Raw genomic sequence first — 12,421 nt, forward strand, 5'->3', positions numbered from 1 at the left:
ACATCAAGTTCTGTGTGAATGGCATCCATCTGCCTTCACCTCCAACCAGCTAATGTTTCACAAAACAGAGGACAGAAATGGTGCCTATGGCACTTTAATGGCTCTTCAAGGGCAGGCAGGAAAGACAGAGTTTAAGCCTCTTCTCCCTGCTCTCTAAATAAACACTTGCCACCTTACGCACACCTCTATCATCAGGACACCTCATGCAAGCCTCTACTCCCTGAACCCCAACCATACTCCCACTGTTGACATCATGTTCCGTTTACTGATCAGTAACTACCCCAGCAAGGAAACTTAAAGGGCATTCTGGCAGCACGGGTGTCTGGAAGCAACTTACATTCCTGTTTCAAAACTTAGTCATCACAGATTTGCTGTCTCGACTACAGCTTTTCCCTTCTGAGTGACAGCGGTCCCCAAACTTCTTCTCATAGCTTGGGGTCTGCGTGGCAGAGGACAGAGCATGCCAACAGCCACCCTGCCAACACTAGGTGCCTCTTGCTCACAAAAGGGAAAGTCTTGCGGGAGGAAAGTAAGTTTCACCAGATCCCCAGCAGATGCCAGTACCGGGCCAGGGGAAGCTCCTGCTGAATGTGGGCATCACGGAAGCTGAACACGAAGGGCTCCTTCCCACCTTTTGATGTTGATGGAGAAGAGCTGCAACACCTCCAGAGTCGTCCTGCTGATGGTGGCTGCGAACGATTTGCCTTGACAATAGCTGAAGAACAACATCTGCAGCACATGGGAGTAGTAGACGGACACACCACCACCTGCCACCTGGCTGTTACTGTCCTGTCGGGGCAAAGACACACAACACCTGCATTAACCTCTCATGGTGCCTCAGGGACCAGCATCCAGCTCTGCTGGTTACTAGTTTTAAATCATGATCACAGGTTCTCGTAATCTGAGTCCCTTGGGTAAATCTCAGAAGTACCACGAAAGTCACGGAACTTCACGTTGAATCAGTTTGGTCCTAAAGGACAAGAGTTTCCGCTATTAGGGAAAAGGAGGCAAGAGGGAAAAGAACAACAGAGAAGCTGCTAGGCTAGCTAGATCTGGAAGAGGAGAGAGCAACATCCACCCGAACCTTCAGGTCCTCATGGTTGATTTCCAGCACGTTGGTGACGTAGAAGGGGCCCTGCTGCGCACTACTGGCCTCTTCCATGAGCTGGGTATAGATGTAACCAGCTGAAGACATTATAACAATGATGTTCTTTCCCTCCTCATTGAAGAGGAAGGTAACATCTCTTATCTTGGAGCTCGGTAGGAGAAAGTAGAAGGTGGGGCTCAAGGCATCGACAGACAGGTCGTAAATCTGCAGGACAGAAAGAAGGAAGATCAAATAAGGGAGGTCTATTTCAGCCCACCCCCAAATTATCCTGGAGAATCCAAAGACCTGCCGTTGGCAAGTAATGAGCATTCATTCTCCATCCCACAAGGATCTGTAAGTGTCAGGCACAGAACACACAAAGACAAACATCTTTCTACTCTCCCTCAGGGAATGACCAGGGGAGAGACACATATCTACAAATTTCGTGGTAAGTACAGTAATAGTCATGCACTTGGTACAGGAGAAGAACCAGAATCGGTATCATAAAGTCTACAGATGGAAAGCTCTAGCTCAGCATCATAACAAAAGGCAACACAATGTTAGGGTCGCTCACCTTTAATTTCTGGGAGAAGCTAGCACATAATGGAGATCAGACATTCTGGATTTAAAAACCAAACCATTCTAGGACCACATCATCAATGAGCACTAACTATACCTTGACAAAGTCCGCAGTGACGATTGCTAACTCCGTCTGCGAACCGGGTAACCACACAGCTTTAATGATGAAGTTGCCCGTTGCCAACTGGGGGTGTAGCACCAAGTGATCCGAAACAGAGCCTGAGCTACTGAATGTCAGCACATGGCAGTCCTAGAGAGGGTTTAGGGAACAGACTGGTTAGAAGATGGTGGGAAGTAGGCTAATCAAGTCTTCCCTAACATTCCCTGCCTTCGGCTAGGGATATGTTCAGGTTTCGAAACGCACAAAAATCATTTCCGATACAAGAGAAATCTGAAAGAAATTCAGGAAAAGATTTCTTCTACATTTGAAAGGCTTTTAAGTGTTAACCTTTTTTTTTTAAAGGGCTCTCCCGCGCAAAACAGGAGAGTTCTTTTTACAGTTTTATTTACTTGGTGAGCAAGCGTGCACACCAGAGGGGCAGAGAGAAAGGAAGAAAGAGAGAGAATCCCAAATAGGCTCCACATCATCAGCACAGAGCCCGACGTGGGGTTCAGTCCCACAAACTGTGAGATCTAGATCAAGAGCTGAACGCTCAACTGACCAAGCCACGCGGGTAACCCCAGGTTTTAATCTTGACAGTGAGTATGAGAAAGCGGTACTGACAACAGGGGAGAGAAGAGGAGTGGGATCAACAGCACAAAGTGGTCGAACCTGGACCTGATTCTTACCTTGAGCCCACAAACGGCAAGGTAGTCCTCCTTACAGGGATTGCCAGTGAGGCTCAGCACAGTAAAGGGGACGGGGGCGGAAGCCAGGCGGGTCAGAGTCAACTTCCTTTTGCTGGAATCTGCTTGCTTCAGGAGTGCAGAGAGCTGCAGAACGGTGATCTGCAAGGGAACAATCGCCAATGTATTCTTACCCCTGTCCTCTTAGAGGACGGAGAGCCCGATAAAAGCTCCTTCGATGGGTACCAGTCCGCAGTTAAGTGTCTCAGGAGAAGCCTACACCAGTATCAGCTTCTCTTTCTCCGGGATGAGATATGGGATGCCCTTCCTTGCCTCCTTCCAGTGACGACAGAAGAGAAGAGCAAAGAAACCAACTCCTCTTCGTATGTTCAGGTCATGAAAAGAATTAACCACTTCCTACATACTAGCATCCTTTCTAGTTTTCTAAACAAGTTTGGGGTGTGTTTTTTTTTTTTTGTTTTTTTTTTTTAAGTATTTTAGAGGGAACTTACAGACTATTCGGATTTCCAGTTTTTCACTTAAGTTAAAACAACTTTTCTGGTGATGAAGAAGCCAGAATACCAAAAAAAAAAAACACGCTGAGTTTGAGTTAAGATACCTACTACCCTTCCAACTTCTAACTTGTTCTATAAAACGACATAAACTTCCCTGTGTCGTCAGTGGGCCAGGAGGCAGGCAAGAACTAAATAAAGAACACTGACTCTTCCCATGAAGACCTTTATCTCTTGGTTTGTGCCCTCCCTCCAGCAGGACCATACCAAGCCAAGAACGGGAGCCACGCTGGCCTAGGTAACAGCTAGTCATTACCTTTCTCTGAGAACTTGAAGGTTAGGTTTTGACAGGGAAACTACTCATCAGAAACAGCATCTCTGTTCTAGTCGTACTGCTTCTAAGTCTGATCAACGAACTCAGGCTTCGTGCTGATTGAGCTCTGTCCCCTAAAACACTACCGGACCCCAAAAGACTTTTTCCCAGATTGCCAATCGGAACATTTCCCAGAGGGCCAATTGGAGCAATCTGTTTTGCTTAAGCACTTAAGACAAACAGGACCTAAAATGAGCAGGAAGGAACCGGAAACTCACCTTGCCTTTCTCATGGCTGACAGCCAAATGCTGGCGGCGCCCATGTGGGGAGGAGAGCACGCACATAGCCACCCGCCGGAGTACGTGGGCACTGATGAGCTGTCGAATAGTCTGGCCCTGGTCTCCACTGTAATTCATCCGAACGTTCTCAAAGGCGCCTTCCTGGGAGCCTAAGGTGGGAACCTGGCAGAGAAGGAAGCAGTAGTAAGGCAAAGCGATCAAATGGATTCACCCGCTATTCACGTGACCGAGAAACTGCACAATGCACTCAAAACTAGCGGGTTCCAGGCTCTAAGCTATGGACAAAATTATTGCCAATCCAGTAAGAACAAGATACTGAATGTTTCATAAGGCTAAATTTAATTAATACAAAATACTGCCTTCCAAAAATGTTAAAATGCCCCCCCTCCTTTTTGTTAAGTCAAAGGGTGGTGATAACGGATGAAATGTTTTTCATTGCTCTAACCTGGGAAAACTGGGTCAGCAACTTTATAGATCATCAACACAAACCCAATACTTTTTTTTTTTTTTTTTTTTTTTTTTTTTAATTTTTTTTTCAACGTTTATTTATTTTTGGGACAGAGAGAGACAGAGCATGAACGGGGGAGGGGCAGAGAGAGAGGGAGACACAGAATCGGAAACAGGCTCCAGGCTCTGAGCCATCAGCCCAGAGCCCGACGCGGGGCCCGAACCCACAGACCGCGAGATCGTGACCTGGCTGAAGTCGGACGCTTAACCGACTGCGCCACCCAGGCGCCCCAGAAACCCAATACTTTTTAACTTCACCTTCAATAGCTGAAAGTCTAAAAACCACTAGTGTAAAACTGACTTGTTTTTAATAAGATACCAGAATATATGTGTATATATACCTGTGTGCATTTCCAAATGACTTGTGAGTTCTATTCCTAGACCTCATTCATTTGTATGTTTCCCTTTCAAAAGCACACCTTACGCCATTTTCATTACTTTACGCTGCTACTAAAGAGAACACGCAGAACACGCCAGAAATCCTAGACTCAGTGCTGAGCAGGTTTTAAAGTGGATAATAACTTACAACTTATAAGCCATTTCATATAAAGAAACAGAATTGCCTAAAGGGCTAGAAGCAGAAGATGACAAACACTATTTATGCAAGCCAGCAGAACCCTAGGGGAGAAAAGGTTTTCTACTTTATTATACGGAAGAAACTTCTAACTACTACAATTGCCCCCAAACGTTATTCCTCATATCTTGGAGTTGATACATTTTTTTTGTTTTGTTTTTAATCTTTATTTATTTTTGAGAAAGAGAGAGAAACCAAGGGAGCAACAGAGAGAGAAGGAGACACAAGATCCAAAGGAGGCTCCAGGCTCTGAGCTGTCAGCACAGAGCCCGACGTGGGGCTCAAACTCACGATCCATGAGTTCATGATCTGAGCTGAAGTTGGACGCTCAACCGACTGAGCCACCCAGGCGCCCCGGGCGTTGATACATTTTTATGAACTGAAAAGGGGACTTATTTACTGGGTTGGTCCAAATGACCTTTTGTGTCTTCTTTTAAGACACACTTCAAGGGGCGCCTGGGTGGCGCAGTCGGTTAAGCGTCCGACTTCAGCCAGGTCACGATCTCGCGGTCCGTGAGTTCGAGCCCCACGTCAGGCTCTGGGCTGATGGCTCAGAGCCTGGAGCCTGTTTCCGGTTCTGTGTCTCCCTCTCTCTCTGCCCCTCCCCCGTTCATGCTCTGTCTCTCTCTGTCCCAAAAATAAATTAAAAAAAAAAAAGTTGAAAAAAAAAAAAAAGACACACTTCAAGAGCGCCTGGGTGGCTTGGTCGGTTCAGCGTCCAACCTCGGCTCAGGTCATGATCTCAGTTTGTGGGTTTGAGCCCCATGTTGGGCTCTGTGTTGACAGCTCAGAGCCTGGAGCCTGCTTTGGATTCTGTGTCTCCTTCTCTCTCTGCCCCTCCCCCACTTGTGCTCCGTCTCTCAAAAATAAATAAATCTAAAAAAAAAAATTGTTTTTTATTTATTATTATTTAACGTTTATTTATCCTTGAGACAGAGAGAGACAGAGCATGAATAGGGGAGGGGCAGAGAGAGAGGGAGACACAGAACCCGAAACGGGCTCCAGGCTCTGAGCTGTCAGCACAGAGCCCGACGCGGGGCTCGAACTCATGGATGGTGAGACCATGACCTGGGCCAAAGTCGGACGCTCAACCAATTGAGCCACCCAGGCGCCCCCAATTTTTTTTTTTTTTTTTTTTTTTTTTAAAAGACACACTTCACACGCCGATCTCCACACTGGATGGCTGGGGATTGACTGTCCTAAGGGCACTTCTGAGAGTACCCGGCATACCATGGCACGTCTGTAAATGTGCTGCTCTGGACACACTCACCATCAGCTGGTCTGTCATCTCAACCACCTTGTCCACTGTATGCAGCTCCCGGAGGGCTTGCTGAGCCCGGCTGCTGCTCCCCACCGCTGAAGCCTGCTGAAAGTTGGTCTGAATGGCATCCATGAGGAAACTGAGCATGTCTAACACGAGAGGAGCGAAGGAGAAATTGGCCTGAGAAAAATCCAAATACACAAGTGAAAAAAAAAAAACAAAAAAAACCACACACAGAAAAATAATGGGTCATACTCATCATAATAATCTTGCCAGTAACTACCTCCAGAATCTAGAATCCAATTTCCTCACTTCCAATTCCATCTTCCAGCCATCTCTCTCTCTCTCTCTCTCTCTCTCTCTCTCTCTCTCCATGATACTGGATTTGTGCTACAAACTCTAGAGCCATCTTTCTAAACCAGGAGTCCCATGTATACACTCTAATGCTAGAACGCATTCATCACCTATGATATCTTCTCTCTGGTACATCTAGACTCATTCTAGTTACATGCCATCCCTGAGAAAACTAAGAAAATAATCACTTAAATCACTTCCTGTAGGCTCTGCTTCAGATGAGGAACCCTGGCCAAGAAAAGTGCTCTAGAGTATTTCCCAACTAAAATTCACCCTCCCCCACACCCCCACAGTACCCCTCAGTCCTTAAATCCCTCCCTGTGAGGCAGGGGCTGACGACACGTCCTACTCATGCCTGTCCTGTGAAAATGAGTAAACTCAGAGAAAGGAGAAAGCAATTGTCGGCCCCACCAGGGAGCTGCCCGGCTTGCTCACGAACCCACCTGCCAGGCTCCGCACTCTGCCCACCGCACCGGGCACCACCAGATCCCCACCTGGTTCTGCAGCTCCTCCCGGCAGCCCTCCACCGTGCGGCACAGGCTACTCTTCTTGGGCTTGTCTTCGTCAGCAACCTTTCCGTCGCTGATGGTGACTTTGGCCTTGTCAGCTGGGGAGGTGCTGGTGTGGCGCACCAGACTCTCTGAAACCCTGGGCTCACTCTGAAACGCTGACTCCTTCATGGTGGAGCTCATGCCACTGCTGGGAGTCCGCTTCACCAGCGCCTAGGGACAGAAAACGTCAGAGATTCTGAGCTCTACCCACAAACAGAGCTGAAACACTGCTAAAGACCTTGGAGGAAAATCTGGACCCGGCGGAGAAATCGGCTAACCATTTAAATGATAACCAGATGCCTGAATTCTCATCTTCACCTAATATCTAACATCCAGCTGACAGGTATCCACCTAACTGGGTCCCTAACCCACTCACAGCAACAGGTCTTGGTTACAACTTCTGAAACTGTGGCAGGTCTTTGGGAAAAACTGCAAGCTGTTTAAGGACACTGCAAGGTCTAACGTTCTGAGTGAAGTGCTTAGGCCATGATCAATGACAGAAGCAGAACATACTCCTAGACCTGGGCCACCATGAAGGTGACATGGGAATTACCCAGTCTGGCGTCAGCATTCCCATGTCACTAACACGTCACCCTTCACAGCCCAGCGAATGTTTCAAACTCTCACCAAACAGCTGCCATCTTCCTTGGCTCCACAGTCACAGAAGAAGGACCCATACTTGGCATAGGAAATCTCATGATCCTTGTGGCACACCTTGGCACACACTGTGCACACACCCACCCCGTCAACCATTTTGCAGGTGTGACAGTGGTACCTGCAAAGAACAAGAACCAGCAAATGAGCCCAGCAGTCCCAAGGCCAAGGCCCTGCAAATCCTCACCTTCTGTAAAAAAGAACCACTCTTACCAATGCTGGTTCATGAATTCTTTCTGAGTGATCGTAAAAGTGCAGAGTTTATTGCAAAGAGAATCTTCATCCTTCAAAGATAATAAATCTTTTTAATCAGAGATATACTCTTCCACACAGGCCCCCACAGAAAAACATCCTATGGAGAATAAATGGTCCATTCAGAAATGACCAGTAAAATCTACCCCTGGAAATAATCTACAGGCTATAAATGTGCTACAATTCTGGGTGAGAGCTTATAGTTTTGTGGTTAGAAAAAAAATAAATAAATCTTATGTTTTCTGTCCAAGTGAGCTCACACCATCCCCATGAGGAATTCGTCTCTAAGACTGCAGTTAAGATACAAAAATTGAACAACTACAGGATAAGTGACTCTGGATGGAAGAAGCCATGTGCTTATTAAATAGTCTTTTCCCCAAGAGATTAGATGCCTCCAGCCTGCTCTGCAGACTAGAAAATCAGTCTGGCATTAGTCATGTAAACTGGGAGAAAGCAGGCAGGAGCAGGAGAGTTTTGAAGCTCACAGGGGCCATAAAAGAAGGCCAAAAGCTTATTTAGCATGAGCTCTGTCAGTGCCGGTCACTGTTGTTAACCTTGCAGGGTTACCTGGATGGTTACGTGGTACTTACTGAATCCTCAGCCTGGGAGTCCTCCTCTTCCACGGCCAACTCCTCCACCCAGTCTGAATCCACCTCAATGGCTCGCTCCTCCCCATCCACTGAGAGGTGACTTGGGCCTTGACCATTACTCTGGCTCAGGGCATTGGTGACATCAGCCAAGTAAGACATAATGTGGCACGTGCACTCCAGGACTATCACATGCTAGAAGAGAAGACCACTACCCCGTCACAGAAACTTCAGTTCTCCATATCCGATTCTCAGACTTTTCCCAATAAAGCCCGCAATCAGAGAAATGGTATAAAAGCAGACAAGAAAATCCACATGCTTCAATTATCTACTTCCTCACCTCTGAGCACTATGGCCACGTGTAGCCAGTCAACACACTGTACTGAATTAATGGGATTCACTCATCCTTAAGCACAAAGACAACCCTTTACAAATTATGAAATGAAGTAAAACTGTCATCAGGAAAATAGAAAAAGAGAAGAAAATGATACAGAGAAGAGACTGGTGGTTGCCAGAGTCAGGGGAGCGGTGGGTGGAGAATGGATGAATGAGGTTCAAAAGACACAAACTTCCGGTTATAAAATAAATAAGTCACAGGGGTGTAAATACAGCACAGCATGGCGACTACAACTAACAATGTATGACGTGTTGACAGTTGCTAAGGGAGCAGATCTCTAAACTCCTTACGAGGAAAACACGTTTTAGAACTACATATGGAGACAGACAGCAACTAGCCTTATTGTGGGGATCACTCCACAACACGCCCAAACAGTGAATCCCTGTGCTGTGCACCTGAAACGGATACAGTGTTACCTGTCAAGTATACCTCAATTTAAACGAAGAAAGGAAAAACAGACTAGATTCAAAGTATGAATAGGCTCTCGCTGGCTTTCTCCCTACGATTAGCAATTTTTTCTAACCATTAGCGAAAGACTTTTAAGTGAAAGCAGTAAGAGAGGAACAGCTTCGGAAATGAAGCCTCAAGTTTTCCAGCGAACACCTGCCAGCAGCTCATGCTTGCCTGAGGACCCAGCAGCCTGGCATCAAGGCCTCAGACTTCTGAACTCTTCACTCTGCAGTGACAGTTCAGACTCAGAGGAGAAAGACAAGCAAGAAAGGCTGAAATTACTGAAATTTAAATCATCTCATCACTGAGAAATAAACAGCGCTATGCTGCTGGGTCTCAGAGGCCGGTTACCCGCTCTCAGTGACCTACGGCAGGTCCGTGGTGGGGCGGGCGAACAACTGAACGTGGACTTTTGTCAGTTCGAAACCTTCTCAGAGATGCTCTGAACCTTCAGGTAAATTAAACTATTCTAGCAACTGGACTAGAGCTGAGAAGGCAGAGTCTGTAACCGCACAGAACACCTACTCAGAGCACACAGCTCCAGTTCCACAGCACACCAATAGCTAAAAATAGCAAGAACCCACCAGGTTTTATGAAGTATTCAGTTGGATACTGTTTCCCATATTATTTCCCTCCTATCATTCCTCGTCACTCAGCAAAGGCCCAAGGGCACACAGTTCGGAATTATACACTCCCAGGGCTTTGAAATTGTAGGCAGGCTGGCCAGGGACACAAGCCAGTAAGAAGCAGAGCCTTCTATGTGACCACAAAGGTAAGGATCATCACTCACCGACTGCTGTCTCTCTGCATTTTGCTTACCTTTCCATGCATTACATTGGCATTCAGTTTTTCAACCACATTCTTCTGTGACAGGTATTTCTTGCTGTCCCAAAGGGGAAAAAAAAGGGGGATGGGGGGGGGAGACACAAAATCATCTAAGGAACCAAAGAAAAGGAAGTAGCTTCATGAATCCTGCATCAGTTTGTAGACACTGGGAAGCCAAAGCATTCTTAGAAAAACACTGAGGTTTGGGGTGCTCCAGTCTTATCACTGACACCTATCACTTTCCCTAAGACTTCCCCCAGGGGTAACGAACAGGAAACCCTACCAGGGATATGACAAAGATTCAGTCTAAAGTGAATAGTTGCAGTCGGTTGAGCGTCCAACTTCGGCTCAGGTCATGATCTCATAGCTCCTAAGTTCAAGCCCCATGGCGGGCTCTGTGCTGACAGCTCAGAGCTTGAAGTCTGCTTCAGATTCTGTGTCTCCCTTTCTCTCTGCCCTTCCCCCGCTCACGCTTGGTCTCTCTCTCTCTCTCCCTCTTTCTCAAAAATAAACATTAAAAAACTTAAAAAAAAAAAAAAACATTAAAAAAAGCTTAGGAGCTGATGGATTAAAAAAAAAAAAAAAAGTGAACAGTTACAGGCTACTCCCTCGATTCCCAATAAAAACGTAGACTCAAGTTTCTTTTTATACTCACTCCAAGCTACAAAGAAAATACCTTGCAATTAATGATCTAGTCCCCCTTTTCTCTAAGAGTGATGGGCTCCTCCAAATTCATCATCTTACCATCTACTCAGCCAGTCCACAGCAGCATTGTGAAGCTGAAGATGGCCAGCACCTTGACCTGCACTGGCCAGGGTGGCCATCACAACCATGAGTTCAGGGAAACCAGTCCCATCACCATTGGCCAACATCTCTGTCGCCATGGGGATCAGGGTGCCCAGAAGTACAGCACACACACCTTCCCCAACTTGGCTGGTAGAAAAGAAATAGCAAATTAGTTAAATAAAACAACAGGAGTCTGACTGTACTTCTCAATTTGTAAGAGTCATTAAGAGACGTTGCAAATTAAACATTAAATACATGACTCTCTCCCCCTTGCCATATACACGCACCCAGTTTCGGACTTTGGCTAGTAGAGCACAAAACATTCGCCTATGCGATAACTGACAGGCCAAGTCACTGCAAAAGTTTTTCCACGGGAAAAACCAAGGAGTTCTACTAGATTCCTTAAGTCTAGTGAGGGGAGCTGTGGAATCGTTCAAAACGTTAAGGACCAATGCCTGAAGGAAAGAAAGTAACAAATACTCTCAGCGCTCATCTGGGGCTCTTCACGACACCTGACCTAAATGCACGTGTTTTACCTGTTTTCCCGAACAATGTAAGTAGTCAGTAACTGCAAGAGCTGCCGGTTCTCCTGAATCACATCCAGCTGATCGGAATCTTTGGGGGGTGACGCAGTCATGCGCGTGAGCCAGGCCTGGAGACGCACAGGTTCCACACACGCCAGCTGTGCCAGAGAGCCACAGAGGTGCAGAAGGCTCGGGTTAGGGTTCTTCTCAGCTAGGGACAGACCGAGAGACTCTGGTCAGTGAAGGAAGGCGGAGGAAAGGGCGAGAAGCGCAGACTGTGAGCCAGGAAAGGGGGAAGGAAAGGCTTCGAGCAAGTTTTCAACTTCCTTCCATACTTTCTCAGAGGGATTCTCTGCACTTGTTATGTGGTGCTTACACTCAGGCAGAAGATAGGCACAGTATTAGCCGGACATCAAAGTTCCCATAAGAAGATTACCAAAAGCTGTCACTCACTCAGCTGGAAGAGTTTGGTGAAGAATCTCAGAACCCGGTTGCAGAATTTAGCAGACAGGTTCTCATTGGCTGTTGCCATCATGATCTGCACCAGTTCCCCACTGGGAGGCAGAAGGGGGGAAAAATGGAAGAATCATGTTAAGCCTCACATAAAAGGCAGCCGCTTCTATGTCTTCACAATGTCATCTCTCCCAGGGGAACTGGCCACTTGCCAATGAACCACACTAGGTGTTCATGAAGTCAACCCCCTCATCAATAACCTGAAGGAGTCAGCAATGAATCTAAGTCCTCCCCACAGTACAGACACTTAAACAGGCCTTGGGTGCTCCCTGAGAAGAAATACCTACTACTTTCAGAAGGCATTCAAAAACTGTTCACTGAGGAAAACAAAATACAGCTCACCTGTCAGAGAAAAATTCCTCCATGGCTTTACGAGCCTGGCTGCTTTCCAGCTGCTTTTCCAAATACTGGAGACATTCCTCCAAGATGGATTCATCCAGTCCACTGAGAAGCACAAAGAAAAGTCAACTACCAGAAATAAAATCTGTGTCAATGCCTTCCTAATATTCATTTTTAAAAACCCAAAGATTATCACTAAACCTTAAGGGCAATATTCTGGGTTTTTTTCCCCCAAAACTTATTAGCATAAAGCCTGGCTGTGCAGTAGGAA

The 12,421-nt window shown here is 46.5% G+C and overlaps 1 protein-coding gene across 12 annotated transcripts in view; it reads right to left on the bottom strand.

Annotated features, from left to right (window-relative positions):
- UBR4 (ubiquitin protein ligase E3 component n-recognin 4) overlaps nt 1-12,421 on the bottom strand; it is a 133,073-nt gene that overhangs the window by 76,468 nt on the left and 44,184 nt on the right. For all 12 annotated transcript variants that reach the window (XM_045475863.1, XM_045475864.1, XM_045475861.1 and 9 more), the window contains exons 30-44: nt 12,154-12,255; nt 11,752-11,852; nt 11,311-11,509; nt 10,733-10,921; nt 9,983-10,046; nt 8,320-8,511; nt 7,691-7,761; nt 7,451-7,598; nt 6,767-6,994; nt 5,928-6,098; nt 3,556-3,738; nt 2,456-2,614; nt 1,764-1,916; nt 1,085-1,312; nt 632-789 (exon numbers count right to left, since the gene is read on the bottom strand). In XM_045475863.1, coding sequence (XP_045331819.1) covers nt 632-789; nt 1,085-1,312; nt 1,764-1,916; nt 2,456-2,614; nt 3,556-3,738; nt 5,928-6,098; nt 6,767-6,994; nt 7,451-7,598; nt 7,691-7,761; nt 8,320-8,511; nt 9,983-10,046; nt 10,733-10,921; nt 11,311-11,509; nt 11,752-11,852; nt 12,154-12,255 — 2,346 coding nt within the window. The remainder of the gene's footprint in view (nt 1-631; nt 790-1,084; nt 1,313-1,763; nt 1,917-2,455; nt 2,615-3,555; nt 3,739-5,927; nt 6,099-6,766; nt 6,995-7,450; nt 7,599-7,690; nt 7,762-8,319; nt 8,512-9,982; nt 10,047-10,732; nt 10,922-11,310; nt 11,510-11,751; nt 11,853-12,153; nt 12,256-12,421) is intronic.

Source organism: Leopardus geoffroyi, chromosome C1, assembly GCF_018350155.1.
Source record: "Leopardus geoffroyi isolate Oge1 chromosome C1, O.geoffroyi_Oge1_pat1.0, whole genome shotgun sequence".
NCBI lineage: Eukaryota > Metazoa > Chordata > Mammalia > Carnivora > Felidae > Leopardus > Leopardus geoffroyi.